Below are 21,898 nucleotides of genomic sequence, written 5' to 3' on the forward strand. Positions count from 1 at the left end.
ATGAAATATGAAGAATGTACTAGAGTCTTGCCAAAGGAGTCATTCATTTCCATCCACAGCTTGCCTCCAGCTGCGTTCTATCCCCATTTGATATTTATTTTTCTGTTTGATATTTCTTCTAATGTGTTTTTTATTAGCAGGAGATTTCATTTGAATTTGTTATGGAATACTAGCTGATTTATTTGTCAGTCAAAAGCAATAATCACATATTTCACTTTTTCTTCACTGAGTTTGATGGACTGTCTAAGAAGTGGACGTAAAGTACTATATAAAAGCAGAAAATCAAATTAGAAACTGGAAGCTCCAAACGAAATGGAATCAGCTAGTAATATTTAGTGCCTGTCAACAGAACATTGTAAATGATAATACATGCATGCTTCCAAATGTCATAGTTACACAGAGAGGTAGAAGAGAAACTATGCTCATCCATGCTGTTAAGATCAATAGTGGATCAATAACTGACCTTCATAGAGGCATTAAGTTCCCCGTGTTCAGAAAGATAAAGTGTACCAAGATGGGTACAAATGATTCAGCAAAGAAAGTTACTATGTCCACCGTCTTAATATATTACTCTCAATTCAGTGAAATTATTCTAGTATGAAGGTTTAGTATACGAACTGAATTTTAATTACATGTTTAGGATAAAGTGTGAAACAAACTGCAAGTATTTTGCGAGGTGGGGGGGTGCAGCTTCAAAATGTGTACAAATCAGAAATTTGTGGCTGTACCACTGAGTAAAGAAACTTGACTACTGTAAACTTTTTATTTAAAAAGTGAGCTTGTTCTTTTACAGCTATAGAGCATCTTGTTTTAGAGCTTTATGCTGTTTCCTTGTTACTTGACAATGTGTACTTTCGGAATTCCAGTGAGTTTACCATTTGCAAAGCGATATAATGATGTATTCTGTTAGGAACATTTGCTGCAAATGTTATGTGCTTGTCCTTATTTGTGTGAGTTTTTTTTATGCTGGTTAGAATTGATGGAATGTGTCAGACTAGAGATGAAGAGAGTAGAACCAGTTGCTTCCGTTACCATTTAGGTATGATTTTAATCTGTATAGTAGGATGCCAAGGTTGCTGTTTTTCCCTACTTTTTGATATTACACAGTCTTTACCTTGTGTGGTTGATAAATGACTTGTTATCTGAAGAGATTATACGTTAGCTGTACAATTATTAGTAAGTATGTAATCATTAACTAGCACATAACATAATACAGTCATTTTTAATTTTGTTAAAAAAAAAAACAGGGAGAGGTTGTTGCATACAATGCTGTAGCTTCATGAAGTATGAGGTGATAGACAAGGAGGAGAAAGGGAGAACTTGAGGGAGTTTAGTCAACATCTAGTGCATGTGCCCTGGCAGTTTTGGTGGATGAAGGTGGAGAGCTGGCAGATTGATACATTGTGTCATCAGCATACTTATTAAGAGAGGGGGCTGAGAGAATGGAGGATAGAATGAAAAAATCATGCAGGAGGAAGAAGGTAATCCTCACTGGAGATCTGAATGTCAGATGCAGACTGACAGACTCAGAGCTCCATGGTAGGGACAGAAGGCAAGACTGGGAGTTGATTCAAGTCTTGAAGCACGAGGGTCCAGTCAATTAGTACATGGCTGCACCAGAAAAGAAAGAATTCTGAATGGAAGAATAAAGGAGAGGGACAGAAGAAAAATCTGAATACTCTTTGAAGGTCTGAGTCTGTTACAAGCAGAGTAGGAGATTTTGAGCTTCAGAGCAGAGAAGAGAGCAGTGCTGACTGAGGTTGTGGATGACGAGAAGTTAAGCCATTTGATTGGGAACTTTACCAGAAAAAAAAAAACAGAATTCTTGATGTGGTGCTAGATAGTTTTGAGAAGATCGTGAATGTCCTGTTTAAAGATTGTTAGCCACAGGGATTTTTCTGCTGTTTGGTTTAAAGAACAGGGGAAGAGGAAGAAAAGAAAAAGAATGACATGACAGTGGTGTAGGATTTTAGGATGGAAATGTATGTCATGCTGGGGTAAAGGATCAAAGAGGAGTAGGAGACTGGGAGCGAACCAAAGCAGTAAACCAGCAGTGAGAATGGCTTGGGGATGGAGTACTCAGTGCTATGGAAAATGGTTTGAGGAAGAGACAAAAAGGAAAAAGAGGAGGCAGATAGTGTTGCTATGTGGGAAAGTGAGTCTAGAAATTAGGGCAAAAGATGGAATTGAGGGGAACTGCTGGAGGAAGCACTGTACAAGAAGGCTAGTGGAGGAGCAGTAGAGGTGATGATTAGGGTAGCACAGGGAAAAATGACAGAAGGATTCAAGAAGGAAACCAGGCCTTCCTAGGTAGGAAAAGAGCAAAGGAGGGCCGTTCACAGCCTGAGCATGCAAAGATGGGAGTAAGAAGACTGAGAAGAAGTACAGGTACTGAATGAATACTTCGCTTCACGCACATGTGGTGGGGGGGGGGGGGCATGCTGAAAGATAAGCAGAGCAGCATGGGAACTACAGTGAGCAGATATCAAGATACAGAGGGGGGAGATGGTGCAGGAACTGCTAGTTCTCAAGGACGATGAAGAACAGAGACTAGATGGTTTACCTCTTGGACTACTCAGAAGTCTATACAGTATGTTGACAGACCTCCTGACAAAGATCTTCATCAAATTTCTGGCCTGGGAAGAAGTGCCTGATGAGTGGAAGAGAACTGTGGTACCCTTGAACAAGTAAAAATTTAGAAAACCTTGTTGGTGCATGGCCAGAAGGATCTATCATTTCAAATTCTGTCCAGTTTTACATTCTATTCTAATTGTGTTTGTCCCAAGCCTGCTGACTTTCATGCCTTACCCCAAGTGCCCATTCTTTGCTTTACATGAGAATTTTACTCAGATTAGCACAACAGCTGCCCAGAAGCTGCCCAGAGACGGCCATCATACAGACATCCATGAGGGTGCCTTGAGCACTCCCTGGCATCCTGGCTATGAGGTTATTTGCATTGGTCTTATCTTACCAGGGCAGGAGGATATGCATCATAGTGGAGGCATAGGCCCACATTGCCTTTTTCACATGAGTGGACTTTCCTTTCGTTTACTTTTGAAAGTGTTACTAGTCATCAGTGACTTGAGCCCACTGTCTGCCTCCAGGTCTTGTATCCATCCCCTCCTCTAAGAAAGTTATGCATCCCTCCACTCCCCCAACTACACGGATGAGCAAACCTGCCCTGTAAATTCCCAAATCCCAGTCCTCAACATATTCTTGAGCCCAACTGATCACATATACATCTTCAGTCACTAAACAAAACCATTTTTCTGCAGAGGGCCACCCCTGCACCATCCCCTTATATGGAGAAATGTTCTCCTTTATCACACTTACTTACATATAATAGCTATGGTTGCACAGCCATAGGAAAAGAGTAATAGCTAGCAAGGATAACCACACCTGCTGTGTAACATCAGTTTTGCTCTTCCACTAGAGGGAGACTATGGTGGGAGTGGTAACAACAGTGAGCGGTAATGCCTGCAGTCACAGATCATCCAATTCGACTTTCTTACGTGCAGAAGCTGGCTGCATCTCCTCTGTATCACTTGTCTCTACCTTTGGTATCTCTTCTTCTTCCCAGATGCTCTTTATTTTTCCTCTGTTTTGTAACTGTATTTCAGATTTTATTCTTGTGTCACCCCATTTCCCTGCAAGCCTCATATTACCTTTGCCTGTGTCCTACTGCCTTTGTCTTTCTTCCTTTTACCTTTTGCTCACCCCATCCTGTCTGGGGGGGGGGGGGGAGTTGCCATCTTCATCTCTGCATTCCCATTCTATTCTTCCTTGTCTGAATAGACAGCCCACTCCCACCTCTACCTCCTGTATTCTACCATGAAGCCCCCCTTTCATTCTACCACAGACTGTCACATCCTTAATCACCCAAAAGTTCATTAAACCAAACAGCTACTCCACATGCTGAGCACCTCACAAATCACTCTCCCACTCTTGTCGGCCTGCCTGTGATATGTCTTTCATGTCCCTTTCTTAGATTTGACACTTTCCTTAAGGTCCAAGAATTTGGGGACACCAGGCATGTTTTGCACATTTTGGTATTTTGGCAGTTGGTGACAGTAGTTGCTGTGGCTTTGTCATGTATTGACTATTGACATGCATTACGCATTTTTTTAACTTTTACAGATCAGAAAACATTCCCCTGACTAGGTAAATGCCAGTCACACCCTGATATAACAGCCATGACACAGTGCTGGGCTATATCCAAATAGCTAAAGGCTGTGCTAAGATTAGAATGGCTGTCTAAACTACCTAAACAATTGTAAATTGCAGTTAGTCACTTAGCATAGTCAGGGAAGTTTGGCATCCCTTATTGCTGGAACTTCTTTGCCAGTTTCTGAATTTCAGCTTCACTAGAAGGAATAGACTTCATTGTTGACAAAAATATGTATTTGTAACTTTTCAGGCCACATGAGGATGTTTTTAGAAGGACAACAATTGAACCAAGAAAATGACAAGTTTGTTTTAGCCATGTTTTTGAAAATTCTGGTCTGCCCAAAATGTGTTGCTTGTCCTGCAGTATCAAGAGCCGGAAGGCGTTATTTATTTATTTTAGGTCCTACCCTCCAAAACTTCAACATTTTTCATTACGGACTTATTGATCATTCCTCAAGGCAGTTCCAGTTTGTGCTTTCTATTCTGTGTTTTAATTTGTTGTACCTTTTTGGGAATGTCCCTATCGATGAAGATCTGTGACTGGCAGCTTTTCTTTGAGATCCTCACTCACTACTGGAATTCTAACTTGAGGTTTACTGAATCATACTGGTCTCCTGTGACTTTCTTCTGTTAAGCTCTATAACCCTGGAAAGGACTTTTCATTTGTCAAACTACCATCAACTTGTTCCTTATGCAGAGACAATCCATTATATGTCAACCATGCTTATGACTAATTTAGTGTCTTTCAGACAGCACTGCATTTAGACAGAGGTAGGTGTATCTAGTAAGTGATTTTTGGCTATAATTTTATGCAACAAGACAGAACATTAATTTTTTGTTATCCCCCAAAGTAATAATGTCTGCAATCTGTTGATATATTCCTGAAACTTTCATACAGACAGGCTTTTATGTGGATTCATGGGCAGTGCTGAAATAACATAGCTGCAACTGGCTTTGAATAAAGACAATGCTTAAATTTCAGCAAAATAAATTTTTTCAGACTAGTACCTGGCTTGTATTGTATGCTGCTTAGTATTGTGTGGTTTTCAGGATTTGCCTTGTCATAAAGCATTTGTACCCAGTGTACACAGCAAAGATTGTGCTTCCCTGTGATGCTTTGTAACACATCCAGTACGTTAGTTGTCATTAAGGCTTGCAGTGATATGTCAGCAACTAACGTTTTTAAAATCATGAAATGGATGCATAGACTATTAATTATCTCGATGTGACAATAGAAAAAGATGGAGATAAATTTAAGTCAAAGGTTTTTAGGAAAAAAACTTTTTCCAATTCATATCTGCATTTTAAAAGTGGACACCCTTTACATCAAAAGAGAAGTATCGTAAAAGGTCAAATGGTTAGGATTTCTAGGATGACATCGAGTGACCAAGATTTCACCACAGAATTAAAATTCTTAATAGATATGTTTTTGGACAGGGGTTATCCACTCGACTTTTGTAATCACATTAAAGAAGATATTATTCATGGGAGAAAAAACAGGTTTGCACCCATATTGAATTATAGTCTCCCCACTAACAGTAATCTTGGTTTATTGGAGTCTAAAGATTTAAATAAAGAAAAGACATATAGTCAGGCATTTATAACTGATTTTAGTGGGGATGCAGGTATTATCCACCAAGTGGTTCACAGAGAATGGGAGAAATTCCTTAACATCACCGACCTCAATTTATACAAATCAAAAGATTCTTTTAATATTATTTTTAGGAGGGGACGTAACATCAAAGACTGGTTGACAGTTCAACACAAAGTGAAGAAGAAAAGCAGAAGAATAGGGGGCACTTATTCATGTGGTATGTGTATGCAATGTTCATCTATGATCAATTCACATAGCATTTTCATTGAAGCAAGGGAAAGAGAGATTATTGGTAAAGTATATAGTAATTGTAATTCTTTTGGAGTAGTATACATTGCGATATGTGAAATATGTTCGGCCTTTAACATAGGGAAGATGGAGAGGAATATAAGAAGAATTTACGAACATTTGAATGACATTAAAAACAAGAAAGAATGTAATGCATTATACAAACACATGAACACCTGCCCCTTAGCTAAGTACAAATTCTTTATTTTAGAAGAAATTCAGAAGGACGAGAGAGGTGGTTTGTGGGAGACTCACATTGAATACCGGGAATTATATTGGCAAATTGTTTTGGAGGCTAATAAATTCCCAGGTTTAAATGACTACATCTCACTCGCCCCAGTTTTGAAATTAAGGGCAGCAAAATTGTAACAATATCACCACAGGTGATATATGTATATACATATATATATTTACACATGATTGTATATATATATATATATATATATATATATATACATTTTTAAATACAATTTTTAACATTTTTATTAACATTTTCATATACATTTATATTTATAGTAATTATTATTTGTGGGTATACTATTTATTACATTAGTGGTGTTTTAAATTAATGGTACATGTTTATATTTATATATTTATTTATATACTTATATTTATACATTTTAGGTTTTATATTCATCATTTTCATTATATATTTATTACTTTGATTCATACATACAATATATTACATATTACTTATTGAGGTATTTTAGGTGCTATTTACATTTATATGTGAATACAAATATAAATATAAAGTTTCCTCATCCATTTATTTCTACATATACAAGATTTCATACACACACGTTTTTATCTACATTTTTATCTATTTCATGTTTCTCTTCGATTTCAGTATAAAAGATGAACCATAGGTATATACACCATTTTGACCACTAGATGGGAGTATTGTTCCACTAATGAAAAGTCACCCGTGTTTCTTGGCTGAATGTTGTTTTAACACTACAAATATTATATATAAATAAATAAATTATTTTTAAACGTTTTTAATGCACTACATATCGTATACATAATAATAGGGATGTATTTAAAGTATTTAAATTGTTGAATGAGTTTTTGAGATTGTTTGTTTCCTATTCACATTCATATTTATGAGGATGGTTTAAACAGTTTTTTATTGGTTAATTTAAAATTTGTCAGCATATATATATATATATATATATATATATATATATATATATATATATATATATATATATATGTGTTAATTAAATTATGCTTTTGTCTGACGAAGTCTCGCAGTTACTTTGACGAAAAACGTGGTGATCTGTCTTAACGTTTAACTTTGGAATAAATCTGTTTAAAACATCTCGGCTGTCCGGTGCCCTCTCCACAGTGTTTTATTGTTTATTGGTTTTTGTTGCACTGTGCCTCGTGTTTCAAGTATGTCAGCAACTAATGTTACACTCACGAGTTAAATCCCAAACATTTGAATGATTGACTGCATGTCAGTAGTCAACAACTGACCTGCGCCCCCCCCCCCCAAAATCTGATCACAATCACAACATCAGCATCAGAAACAGAAGAAAGTACAAAATCTGCTTTTGTGATGCTGAGATTCCTCTACACTTCTAATGGGACACTTTTACCTAAGAATGGCCCATTCCATGGTTGCTGTGAGTCAGAATAGTTTACTTTTCCAATACAGCATAATTAATTGCAAAAACGTTTAACATAAGTGATAGGCATTCTCGACTTCACAGGTATAGAATTTATGTCTTTATCATATTTTCCACCTACTAGTAATGCTATTTAGCTTTTTTTTTGCCTTATTTTGTAACTCAGTCTGCTGCATGGTTGTTATTTGTCACACAAGTTCTAAGTCATCCTCAGTCTATGTCAACAGCAGCTGTGCAGAATAGTTAACTTAGTTGTGACTATGTCATATAAAACATTATGAACAGTCATAACTTATATTTGACCTTTAAAAGCAACACATACCTCTAATACTCACTTGGGCTTCATAAGCGTATGCTGTAATTGAAAGCCCTGTTGTCCTGACCACCAAGCTTTATAGCGACAGTGTAGCCATTTGACCCACCTTATAAGGTGTAGCATGTGAAAGTGACAGATGCCACATTAATGAGGACCATACCTTTCAACTGCCCCCTTTATTTCAGCATGTGCCTGATCTTTCCTCATATTTTGGCCTCGTCCATCAGAAAATGTTTGATTTTCTAGAAAATTACTAAGGATTACAGTCAGTCAGTAATAGCAGAGATTTGGGTTTCATATTTCTTATTGTTCAGAAAATGTATTTTGAAACAAGACTTGGTGTTCTAGTAACTTTTTTTAGTAAATTACAGTGATATTTAAAAATTGTTCCCGACTGTGGGCTTTTGTCTCCCTATTATTTTTGGCTTTGTCCAGAATTCTTGGACAAAGACATTAAAGAGTTATGATTGAGGCCTGAAGAAAAAAGGAAAAGTGATGCAAGCTTCTGATAAATTTATTAAAACTACTAAATTTGATTATATTCATCACATAAAACACTTCCTTAACTGTGACAGTGTTCAAGTATGATACTAGGTTATTAGGTCATGGGCTGTGGGCTGGTTAGCTGAAGTCTATTTGATTTCATCCACCTAACTGTATAGGCTTCCAATCACATGATTTATAACTTAGCCCAGAGGTGTGTTGACCTTGGATGTAGTTATTTTAGTAAGGCAGGTAGATATGGGGGGGGGGTACATCCCTCCTGTATGTGTGGAATGATTTATCAGTCATGTAAAATAATTTCACTGGAAACCCTTTTGGTCTTTTAAAGTGTAATCGACCAAGTTTTGACTGTGCAGACCGGGTATTATCATGCTGTATGCATTCACTATCGATACATCATGTTTTTATGCTACTGTGAAAAATAATTAAAATATCTCTTCCTTGCTTCACAGGTAATTTTATACAGTTATGTCACAATACATTTTCTAATTGAGAAAATAAAAATCATTTGACCTGAAAGAAAAATGTCATTTGTTGCATTTATTTGATGTCTTGTAACAATTTTGGCATGTGTTTCCAGTCAAAAATGGTAAAAAACTGCAAAAGAGAAAAGGGGCTACTCGGTAAACTAAAGGAAGGCTCAAGAGCTATTTTTATTTTATTTTGGGGGGGGGGGGGGTTTGAGTTGTTATTTTAGTGCAAATTCCAAAACTCTCCTTCCTGTGACCATGGCTCCAGAGGTGATCTCACTAGACATGGATGATGTCTGCACTGAGACTGCAAAAACTGATTGATACAAATCCTAGAAAGTGCATCCATAATGAGGTAAAGAATAGATATATTTCATTTAAAGATGTTTATGGTGTCAACATTTCTAAAATGTGCATTTTTTTGTAGACTAATTTTCTGCACGTACTGAGTAAATAGTAAGTAAATCAAAATTCTTGATTAAAAGGCTCTGTAATACGGTTGATGGCAGGGTTGATAAACAAGGAAGCAAACCTACTCAGGTTAAGCAGTGTTCATTGTATTAAAATGTCATTTTTTTACGGTTCTTTTAGACAGTTTCCTTTTTAGACATGCATTAACAGCAACATGACATACAAAATGTTGGAAATTACAGTTCAGCCTAGCGTTGTGACTCAAAGGGTACAACGTAGTTTACAGTAGACCCAGCCTTTGAAGTGGACTGCTTACATAGTGTACGCACATGCACACATATATGAAACTGATGCACATGCGCACATATATGAAACTGATACTGTTACACAGTCTTTACATTATCTGCATAAAGGTGATGAGCACATTTAGAGCAATGTAATAAACAATGACATGCCTAGGCTAATTATACAGCCTGTTTTCTGTCTTTCAGTTATCCTGCGGTTTGTGAGTTCCTTCAGAACAATAACTTGTTGTCTGTTATCCGGGCTCATGAAGCACAAGACGCTGGGTAAGTAACTTTCACCTTTTCAGGAATGTTTACTCACAATAGTTTGTTAGTACCTGGTACCGTTGGCACTGCTCAGTACTACTCAGCTGTACATTCTGATACAGAGTTAATTACAGTGTACAGAAGACACCATGCCACACATTCAGCTGCAGCAAGGTATTGTAGAAATGCGTTTGGAAAGAGTTTATACCATGTTAAACATTTACAAGCATAGTTAGATGTAAAATATTTATTTGTTGCTCTGGGTTTTTTGCAGTGACCATCATCCACTGGCAAAAAAATAGTTGTAGCATTAGTAGCACAGTGTTCCAGTACTTTGATGAAGAAAATATACTGTATTTTTTATGATTTAGCATGTATGCTGCTTGTTAGTCATGCTGTATTGTCACGTTTTATACTAGCATACACTGGGAACACCTACAACACTAATATTTAACAGATCATTTTGAAGTTAAAGTCCTTCTCTACGAATGAGGGATCATGGATTCTTGTGCTAACATTGCATTATCCATTTGTGGAACTTTTACCTACTGGTGCTGATGATACAGTGGGCAGCTGACATTAAATTGTCTTTGCAAACGGTTCTTTTTTCTTCACTTACGTAGCCTTCTGCCACAAAACTCAAGTGATGACCTGCCCCTGCCCCGCCTTGGGGAGAACAGGTTAACTGCTGCTGCTTTTCCCTCCATGAACTGCCTTCACCAGCCTGCATTCTGACAGAAGATTATCCTGTCCTGTGTTTAACTGGTTCATTGTCCTTCGATGGCAGTATGTCATTCTGTCATCTCACTGGTCAGCCAAGGACACTGAATCTTAAGGTTGTAATCTCAGAGCATCTGCTGCACACTTTAATGCCTTATCTGTTGGCACTGAATGTACAAAGTAGCAGCACTCTATTTGCAGTATTTTCCCTTCTCACACTCAGTGACCTGAAATACTATTGCTGTATGTCTTGTTAAACTGAATAAAAGTAATCCTAAGTACTGCTGGCTGAATCCCATCCTTAATCACTGACAGTGTATCCTCCATTCCATTTCTGTGCTGATTATCAATTCTCAGATATGTTTATTTTATTTATTTTATTTATTTTACATTTGTTGACCGGGCTAGTCCAGCTGGATAATTTCCATTTTCAGTGGAGGCCCGGGGAGAAAAGCTCCACAGAATTAAAACAAAGGTTATACAAAATTGAAGATTTACTATGAGTTCCTTTAACAGATATTAAGTTACCATGGATAGTTATTAGTCTAGATCAAGAAAAATAGAACACATAAAATACTATTTACGTATTGCAAGAGACATTAATTATATCTAGAACTACACTCCATTCAGATCATTGCATACATATTAGTGTATATACAATATATAATTTTTTTTTTTTTTTTTTTTTTTTTGAGAACAGTAGAAACTGTAAAGTCATTAGGATGTTTGAGAACACAGAGAAGGATTGCAGTTGAGAAGTAAGGAAGTATGATAGTAGAAGGTGTTAGGTTTCTCAGTCGGGATTGGTACAAGAAGTTTTTAAGATGTGCAAGGATTTGTTTTTTAAAAAGATCAAAGGAGCCTATAGAGGTAATGTGTGAGGGGAGGTTATTCCATATTTTGCCGACTGCGTTGGGAGAAAGGCAGTTACCTGCAGAATTGGTGATTCGAGTTGTTTTGACTTGAAGCTTTTCTGCAGAACGTAGTTGTTTCAGGTTATTATAAGGGCTCAGAAGATTAGTGAGAGCAGGTGTTTTAGATGGTTGATATAATATGTTATGTGTTATTAGGAGTTGTTGATATATAATCTTGTTGGGAAGTTCCAACCAGTGTAAGTGTTTTAAGTTTAGACAGTGGTGTGTTCTATACTGGGATGCTGTGGCAAAGCGAGCTATATTGTGGTAGGATGTCGTAAGTTTCTTCAGGTTACTTTTGAGAGGTTAGTGTAAATAGAGGAGGCATACAATAGGGTCGAGATGAGATGTGTTTGTGCTAAGGTGGTCCGTGCTTCAGGTGTAAGGTAGGGTTTGATTCTGTATAGTGAGCCAATTTTTTTATTAACTGCTTTTATGGTGTTGTTGATATGGTAATCATAGCTAAGATTATTGTCAATAGTAACACCAAGTAGTTTAGTTGATAAGTCTGGGGAGATGAGGGAGTTATCACCTGCAGTAATAGAGAAGTTAAGTTGTGTAGATTTGTGTGTAGGTGAGAAAAGTAGTAGTTTTGTTTTCTTGGGATTGAGGAGAAGACATCTTTTTGAGAACCAGTGTTCGACGATAGAAAAGGTAGCTTGTGTGAGTGAGTGGAGTTCAGATTGAGTGGAGGCTGTGCAAATAATGGTGGAATCATCTGCATATTGTATACATGTAGTGTTTTGGATAGATGCTTGGAGGTCATTAATAAAGATAGAGAATAAGAGTGGGCCTAGTATGGATCCTTGTGGGACTTCTAAAGAGATAGGTAGTAGGGAAGATAGACAATTTTTCCAGAGTATTGCTTGTTGTCGGTTTTCGAGATAAGAAGAGAACCAGGTTAAGGAGGAGGTATCCAAAGCAAGGGATTTTAATATGTGTAGTAGAAGTGTGTGGTTGACCATGTCGAAGGCTTTTGACAGGTCTAGGAAAAGAGAAGAGGTTAGTTTGTTGTTGTTACGATTACAGTTGATGGTGTTGGAAAAGGAAAGTAGAGCAGTGGTAGTACTATGTGAAGGTCTAAATCCATGTTGAGTATTTGCAAGTAGGTTGTTTTGAAGGAGATGGTTAAGTAGTTGTTTGTGTATGCATTTTTCCATGATTTTAGCTAGTGGAGATAGTAGTGCTATAGGACGAAAGTTTGAAAGGTCTGTGGATTTGCCTCCTTTGTGTAGGGGTATGATATGAGATATTTTCCAGATTGTGGGAAAAGTACTTTCTTTTATGGATCTGTTTATGAGGATGGAGACAGGGTAGGCGATAGCTTTGGCTGCTATTTGAAGAAATTCAGCTGGAAGGTTATCAGCTGAGGGTGTAGTAGATTTAAGTTTTTGTAAAAGAGATTGTATGTAGGAGGTAGGTATGGGTTGAAGTTGCAGGAGTGGAAGGCAGTTGTTACTGTTATTTAAGAGCAGTTGGGAGGAATCAGGGGTTAAGTGGTTAGCTAGATTTTGTATGGAAGTAGTAAAGAAGGTGTTGAAGTTATTGGCTATTAAAGAGGGGTTATCAGGGTCTAAGTTTTGTGGGTTTGGTGTAACTACTTTGCCTGGGGTAAGAAGATTATTGATAGTAGACCAAAACTTTTTTGGTTCTTTTTTGGTTGATTGTTGTAGTTCAAGGTAATAATTTTTTTTATCTGCAAGTATAGCTTTTTTGGTATTATTTCTGAGTTCTTTGAAGATTTGGTGATCGTTTGGATTTCTGGAGGACCGCCAGGACCGTTTATTTTTGTCTCATTGTAAAAATCCCATCTAATGTATGTCAATGTTTTATTTGTATTTATCTTTTGTTGGCCAGGTCATTTCCACTAGGCTGCTGACCTCTGTTAGGGGAAGACCTGAGAGGGTATTTATACAATTAGGGGGAAATATGGTTAGAGAGGAGAGTAAGGGGAACATCCCTTCTCCTTTTGGCAGGTACCATCGTATCTTTTTGCATCCCCATGAGCTACCACCAACTCAGGCAGATGAGGCCTCAGTTTAATGTCTCATCCATAGGACAGCAAACCCAGGAGTGCAGCACTTCCCCTCATGTTACATTACAGTGTCAGCAATCAATCTACATGGTGTAGGAATAGAACCCACAGTCTTCTGCACCAAACGTGAGTGAGTTACCTGTTGTACCACTGACACTGCTACCTTACCTATTCATAAGGAGAAAACATTTTATGAAATAAACTATTAATAACATGCTGCCTTCATCCATAATTTATCAAGGTTTCTCTTTGTACATTTCCTAAACTGAGCAGAGGTATTCTTTTCAAGATCTCTTTCAAGAGTTTGTATGTTATAGAATATTTTTGAGCTATATGAGCCTCTTTGAATTGTGATCAGCAAAGATAATATCTCAGATACAGTTTTATGTATGATGACATGTCTTATACATTCTTAGGTTCATAGGTAGGTACTAGGCTATCGGCCCAAGGGCCTACGTAAGCCTAGCCAACAAGGTTCCCTGGATTACGCCACCCAAGAAAGTTATTTTCCTGTGCCACCGTCGAGCAGAGACACAGAAGTGATCCCCGGGGTGTATTTCCTATTTCCCATCCACTCATCAAGATTTTTCTTGAAGAGTGCTAATGAAGAACTTTGCTTGACATAGATGGGTAGCCTGTTCCAGAGTATGGGAAGTCTCTGGGACAGGAATCTATCCCTCCAGCATGTCCTGTTTATTGTGGTGACAAGGTTTAGCTCCCTAGAGCGTGTAGCTCGGAGGGATTGGGATTTCTTTAGGTGTAGCATGTCCAACAGCTCTGGGTTTGACATAGCTTTATATGTTAGGCAGAGATCACCTCGGAGTAGGTGTTATGCTAAGGAGTAAAGCTGGAGTTTTTTGAGGCGGTCAGTGTAGGGCATTTGTTTGAGGCCAGTAATCCTCTTTGTGAGGTACTTCTGTGGCCTTTCCAGCTGCTGCAGATGTCTTGTGAGGTACATTCCAAAAGGGGCATTGTACTCTATAATGGGTATAATGAGTGTCGAGTAGAAGGGAACAATGACCTCTTTTTTCCTGGATGAGAACCTTTTTATGGTGAGGTGTGCCACGTAGAAGGACTTCCTGACTACTGTGGCGATGTGACTATCAAAGGAGAGACTACTGTCCACCTGGGTCCCAAGGTCTCTTATCATGCATTCGGTGTTAAGTAGATTGCTGCCTATGTGGTAGTGCATGGGTACAGTGTTTTTACCAAAGGGGATGACACTGCACTTTTTGGCATTGAGCTTGAGGCCATGGCTCTGACACCAAGCATTTGTCTCAGTGAGGCCCTTCTATAGGATGTCCACATCATTTGGGGACTTGACTATGGCTCCTAGTTTGCAGTCATCTCCGAACTTCATTAGCCAGAGGCCTTCTGTGTTAGCCTGTACTTCAGAGAAGTAGATACCAAACAGGAGCGGTCCCAGAATGGAACCCTGTGGTACTCCACTTGTCACTGCTTTGAGGTCAGATTTGGAGTCTGCAACTTTTACAGTGTGGGTTCTGTCAGTGAGCCATTTGGCAACCCATCTTGTGACGAAGGGATTTATGCCTAGTTTAGTAAGTTTAGCTATAATTCCAGAATGGGGGATGGTGTCGAAAGCCTTTGCAAGGTCAAGATAGGCTGTGTGAACCACCTTTACCCTCATCCACGGCTTTGGTGACTGCCTCAAAGAAGTCAATCAAGTTCAGGAGGCATGATCTGCTTTTCACAAACACGTACTGGGTGGGATCCAGAGTTTGGAGGTTACCAATGTCTTTGTTTATGAGTTCCATGATGATACGTTCTATGGCCTTGCAGACCAGGCTCGTCAGGCTAATAGGTCGATAGTTCTCGGGATCAGTGGTGGTTCCCCCGTTGTGGATTTGTGAAGTGGGATAACTGTTGCTGTGCGCCATTCAGTGGGCACAAAGCCTGATGTGAGGCTATTGTTGAACATGGTGCTTAAGTGGGGAGCCAGTTTGTTCTGAAGTTCATGTAAAACGCAGCCTGGGATGTTGTCCGGTCCCATGGATGCTGTGTTTTTGGCTTTAGAGAGTGCAGCTTTTACCTGCGTATGTAGTTGTGATTACAGGGACTCTGCATTCTTCCTGTATAGATATGGGCCCTTTAGGGGGTGAGAGGGGGGTAAAGTTAGCACTGAACCTATCTGCCAGGATGTTGGCAATATTAGTTGGTTCTGTAATTTTCGTGCCTTTGTGCTGTAACTCAGAGCAGATCTGGGTGTTGCTATCGAGATTCTTGACATAGCTATAGAATGCTTTGTGGTTGTCCTTGGAATTAGTGGCGATTTTGTTTTTGCAGCTAGCTTTGGAGGATCTTATAAGGGATCTCAGCTTCTTCCTTCTGTTGTACAGTTTGTTTATGGCAGGGGACCACCAGATTGGCTTCCTTTTTTGGGGGATAGCATCTTGGTTCTGTTTGGGATAGCACGATCCATGCACTCGTGTAAGTGCTTATAGAGTGCATTTGTGTAGGATTCAGCAGTTGTAACTGTATTGTCCATCTGCATGGGTATCATGAAGTTCACCACTTCTGTCTTAAGAACCATGAAGTTGGCTTTGGAGAATTTTTTACTGTGGTTTCCTTAATGGGCAGTGGGGGTGGGATTTGGATATCTAGGGTGATTAGCTTATGGTCGGATCGGACCAACAAGGAGTTGACTTCAGGTGTGGAACACCGGTCACTCATGTTGATAATGACTAGGTCTAGGATATTGTTGCCCCTGGTGGGGATGTGGATAAGTTGAGCTAGAGCATTGGAGTTTATGAATTCCAGAAAGCGTTGAGCTAAGGATTTGGTACACGAGTAGTTTTCCCAGTTAATGGTGGGGTAGTTGAAGTCGCCCATTATTAGGGTGTCTGGTTGAACCCTAATATTTTCCAGTACATCAAGAAAAGAGGAGTGGGAATCCTGGGGCATGGTGGGGAATCTGTAGCAAGCTACAATTTCGATTGCAGTTTTGCCCAGAGTTATTTGCACTTGGATAACCTCGGCTGCATTATGCTGAGCAACTAGCCTGGAGGTGTGGATATCCTTAATGAATATGGGCACACCTCCGCCTTTGGTGTTTTGGTCCAGGTTACATGGCCGAAAAGTGTGGTATGAGGTATAGCCTAGTATTGCAGGGGTGCTCTCTGGAGCCTTGAACCAGGTCTCAGTCACTGCACAGATATCAATGTTCTCCATTTTAAGGAGTGCCTCGAGTGAGTGCATTTTGAGATTTAGACTTCTAGCATTGAGTAGAATTACCCTCAGTTTTTGCTTGCCTGTTCCTGTTATGGTGGTGAATTTGTTATTTGAACCCTGCCTAAAAAAGGCACTATAGGGGCAGCAAGAGCCTTAACCAGTATCCAGAATTCCAGGGGTGACAGGTGCAGGCCGTCTGTGGCAAAGCATCATGGTCTGTCGACCTTGTCATCCCAAGCAGACAGATACTGTATCTCCTTAGAATGACACCAGAAGCTTAGCCAATTGTTGAAGTCAATCATTTTGTCCTTGTACTGCGGTATAATTCTGGGCAATGGCAGAATGCTACTCAGGGCTAGGGTCATACCTGCCTGGGCTACAAGATCGGAGAGGTCTTCCATGTCTCTTTTCATGTAGTCCAGGGAGGTATGTCTCAGGTCATTCACACCAACATGGACAATGACAGAGTCATATTTGTACTTGTTGTGGAGTGACCTTAGTGCATGGGTTATGTGGCGGATCCTGGCACCCGACAGGCAGCAGACAGTAACCTTCTCCTTGTTTAGCCTGGTGAATGGGACATTAGTGTGCCTGACTATAGAGTCACCTATGACTAGTGTGTTGGATACGTTGTTTTGCCTTATTGGCTGTGGTTGAGTGGCACACTGAGTCTGTGGGCTATGTGTCATTTGGGTTGTGTTGGGGGATGGAGGTTGCTTGCGTTTCTGCTTTGGAGGTCTCTGTAACTTAGACAGATTATTATTGAGAGCCTCCACGAATGTTTTTGTTCTACTATCTGTGGATTTTGGTGGTGTAGATTTAGTGAGACTACGTGATGTGTGGTGTGTTGCAAATGTTTACCTTCTCCTCATGACTGTCAAGTTCAGTCTTGGTTGGAGAGAGCTTTACCTCCAGTTTGGCTAGATAAGTGCATCTCTCACAGGTTGTAGTGTTGGGTTTTTTAATATACTAAATTAAGAGACAAGCAGTGTAGCTCAGTGGTTAAGATCTCTGTCTCACATTTCTAAGGTCAGGTGTTCCATCTTGACCTTCAGTAACTGCCTGTGTGGTTTGTATGCTCCCCTAGAATCTGCATGGGTTTCTTCTGCATATTATGGTTTCCTCCCAAAAACATGTTGGTTGATCATCTACTATAAACAGTCCCTATACATTGTGTATACCCTTGCCCTTTTGGCCTAGGTTGTGACTAAAAAGGGTCCATGATGAATAGATTTAAAATGTATCATTTTATTAGCATTTGGTTGAGATTGTCTTTGATCTGCCAAGAGAGGAGCTTTAAGTTATGATGGATAAGCTTTAAGCTACTGATGTGGCTAAACCCATTAAAAGTCTTTGAATTAAGTTTGAAATGACCTTACTAAATATATTTGTTGTATGAAGTGAAGTCATCCCTTTGTCCTTCAACATTTCTTATGAGATTTCACGGGCTTAAATATGTTTCCAGGGAGAGCTGTAACTATAGTGTAATCAACATAACTTTCTTCTTAAATCTGACATACAAGAATATAACTAAATGTTTTAAAATGCCAGACTTCCATTTCCATTGGATGTAAATGATGTTGGAGTGCTATCCTAGATCTGTTAGGGTACAAGAGTTTAGATAGTTGTTTACTCTAAATCTCTAAACTGCATAAAGTACATAAAACATCTTTGGCATCAAGCCTATTTTAATGTCTTGTTAATTCTTGCTCAGTAAGAATGAGAAGATGAAACCACTAATTTGTTACTATAATAGTGCAAAGATGGCTACAAAATTAATTGGCACTGATTATTTCAAATCTGTAGATAAATAAATTCTTAAATAGTATAGTACTAGGTGGTGTCAGCTGATGTCAAGTTTAGATCTGACAAGGAGTTATGGAGAAAAGAAAGGACTAATACTAAAAGAAATAAATTTATCAAAACAATAGAACAGTCGCCAAATCCAAACCTCACTCCAGTATAAAAGGTTTAATTTAACACTTTTGTCTCAATATTAATGCAGGACTTCTTCAAAATGAAAAACAAACAGCTGACACTTATTGGTATCATGTGGTAAATGACCTAAATTGTTAAAAAAAAAACTGCAGTCATACCCATTCCAATCACATATAGTATAGAACCACAAGCAACTTACAATTTCATAATTTGGCTGCTCTCATTTTTAACACACTAATGCTTGAAGTATAATTACTGATGTCTGGATTCCTTGTAGCATTCAACCACAACTGCATATTTTCAACCACAACTGCCATATTTATTCCCTATGTTCAGTTTTTTTATTTAACTAGTCTCTGACTCTGAAATTTTGTTATGTCTTCTAAGTATGAAAAAAAAAACTTTTTAAAATTCCTACAGGTTTTATAATGCTGAAATAAGGCATTTCCAGAATTGTCTCTTTTCAGTATGTAAAGATGTTTATAAATGATGTGCTGTAAACGTTCTTCAGTTTTGCCCACATAAAATGCTTTGAAGGTGTGACACTTCGCGGCGTACTGAACCTCTTCAGAATCGCAGTCTTGATTACCTCTCGGATAATCAGAAATAGTAATATATGGCCTTTCATTTATATTATTTACATCGCTTACAATGACTGCATTTAGGTATAACCTTTGGCCTTTTTTCTCTAGCAACTTTTTTGTCATTGTGCCTTTCAATACCACGTTTAATGTTAATATCTCTTTTAAACAATAATTCTTGGTTCATTTCCCACCATCTCATTATGTCAGAGGTTAAAAATATCCAATTTTTTTATTGTATCCCTTGTATGTTGGTAATAGGTGGAACAGTTTAAAACCATAGCTTGATCAAGGGCACACCCATTCTTAGTTTTGTTCTTGTCATTTTTATTCAATTGTTGACTAAAAATTGGGGGGAAATCTAACATATTTATCATGAAAGGGCAGATTGTAAAATTGTCATGATTAGTGTCAGAAGATCAGTTATTTTTTTGAACAATTAGATATGTTAAAAGCAATGCTTTTAGCTATGGGATACCCAAAACAAATTATTGACATTATAGCTAAGGAACTTGGGGGTAAAACGAACAGATTTTCCCCCTACCAGATTGACCGTGTAAGATCAAGTTAACAATTTAGATAGCTCCTGCTCTAGGGAATTGATAAAAAGAAAAATGTAACAGGCTGAGGAATAAGCCTTGGAATACACTAGGTGCAAATTACGAGTGTCTGAAGAAAGCCATACCTGTGTTTACATTGTAAACTATTACTAAGCTGACCTGTAAACAATTTTGAAGGGTCTTCAGTGAAGACTAGACTTTAAAGAAGATGGAGAAGCATTTTTTTGATCATATGAAATTCTGTAATAACAATTGTAACAAAAAGACTTCTCTGTACACATTTCATAAAATGGTGTCAGTTCTACAAATCCTTGCTGACAAGTGATTAGATAATCTGATATTTGTTCAGAAGACTGCCTGTCCATGCATTTAGTAAGAGATGAGCAGAGGAAAATTGACCTGGATTGTAGTGTGGCAGCCGCACTTTGTATCACAAGGACAAGGGCCTACATTGTGGCATGACAGCTCCACCTTGCATCACAGGGACATGGGCCTGCATTGTGATATGACACCTCCACCTTATATCACAGGGACATGGGCCTGTAATTGTGATGTGATAGCTTCACTTTTTATCACAGGGACATAGACCTGCATTGTGATGTGACAGCTCCACCTTTTATCACAGGGACATAGGCCTGCATTGTGATGTGACAGCTCCACTTTGTAACACAGGGACATGGGCCTGCATTATGATGTGACAGCTGCCCTTTGTTTCACGTGGACATGGATTACTTTTTCCACTCTTAGTAAGTAGTTGCTCCATCAGGTTGAATATGTATGCAAGTAGCATATAAAGAATTCTGACATGAAGCTGAATAAACCATGGATAGAAATTAATCCGTGGACCATGACTGCCACTTATTAAGAGTTTTGTCAGTTTCTGCACTTGTGTTGCTGTAACTTTATAAAGGGAACTTACAGAGTTTGCTGTTTCAGCCATGTATAGTAAATAACAAGATCTTGTTTATGACCAGATAGGTGGGTGCATTTGAGAATGTTTTTCTAAATGCATTCTGACAGTATAGTGAAGTCATTGGCAGAGCCCTCTGGTTCACATGAATTTGTTGACAGAGAGGTGTTTCCAGAAACTTCAAGGGGTTTCACATCAATGCAGAGTGTTTTTATTCAGTCACATTGGTGTAAATTATCTGATTACTTTCTTGAGCTCACTCCTAAGATAACTACAGGCAGCTCTGTTTGTATCACACTCATTTTGCTTCTTCTTAGTCCAGGTCACATTCCAAAACACTCATCAATACCCAAAAATGAGACAAATCTGCTGGATTAGATATGAGATACATTTTTCCTCTACCATCTTTCATTCCAAGCGTGGCACTTCTATGACAGAGGATGCCGTGAGGTAGATGTTTGAGGGACACAGAGTTAGACTTTAATGTTGTCTCTGAAGGTTGTTGAATGCACTGCTCCCATTCATAAGCTATGTTTTGGCCAGGTTATCTAGTACCTTTTTTGCTGCAGCCTTGGTAGTTGCACAGATTCAATAGACAACTGGTGACAATGCGCTCTTTTGGACCTGTGTTGGACTAGGTGTCTTTAATCCGGATAATTCATGAAAATTAGACCTGATTTCAAAGACCTGATGCAATGGACAGCTGTTGAAATTTCATAATCTGCTTTCAACAGCTTGGCTGTTTATATCTGTTTTGCCGCTATGCTTAGAAAATAAGCAGACCCCATGTGGTATATGTCTAGTTAGGAAACCATGATTCACTCCTGTACTACTCAGTTCTTTAATACCACTCACAGTTTGTATCTTAATCCCCGGGTTCATATTGTAAATGTTCCCACTAAAGATGTTCAGCCTTCTAAATGTATTTGCAGCCACCAGATCTTGATCAAAGACCCAACCCACTACTGTTCATAGTGCCTGTGTGGGGACCACAATGTCAAGTGGCCGTGAGTTCCAGCATGCTGTCCTGGCCATCCATAGATGGATGAGAGAGTTGTTTGAAGCATACCTGAATTCACTCAAAATGGTGGCAGTTGAGAGTGCCCAATGTAGTGAATG

The 21,898-nt window shown here is 38.7% G+C and overlaps 1 protein-coding gene across 1 annotated transcript in view; it reads left to right on the plus strand.

Moving 5' to 3' along the window:
• Window positions 1-21,898, plus strand: part of LOC122800013 (serine/threonine-protein phosphatase 2B catalytic subunit alpha isoform-like) — a 2,229,074-nt gene that overhangs the window by 1,847,115 nt on the left and 360,061 nt on the right. The window contains exon 7 of the mRNA XM_044069477.1: window positions 9,873-9,950. Coding sequence (XP_043925412.1) covers window positions 9,873-9,950 — 78 coding nt within the window. The remainder of the gene's footprint in view (window positions 1-9,872; window positions 9,951-21,898) is intronic.

Source organism: Protopterus annectens, chromosome 4.part0 (assembly GCF_019279795.1).
Source record: "Protopterus annectens isolate FY-2018-M chromosome 4.part0, PAN1.0, whole genome shotgun sequence".
Lineage (NCBI taxonomy): Eukaryota > Metazoa > Chordata > Ceratodontiformes > Protopteridae > Protopterus > Protopterus annectens.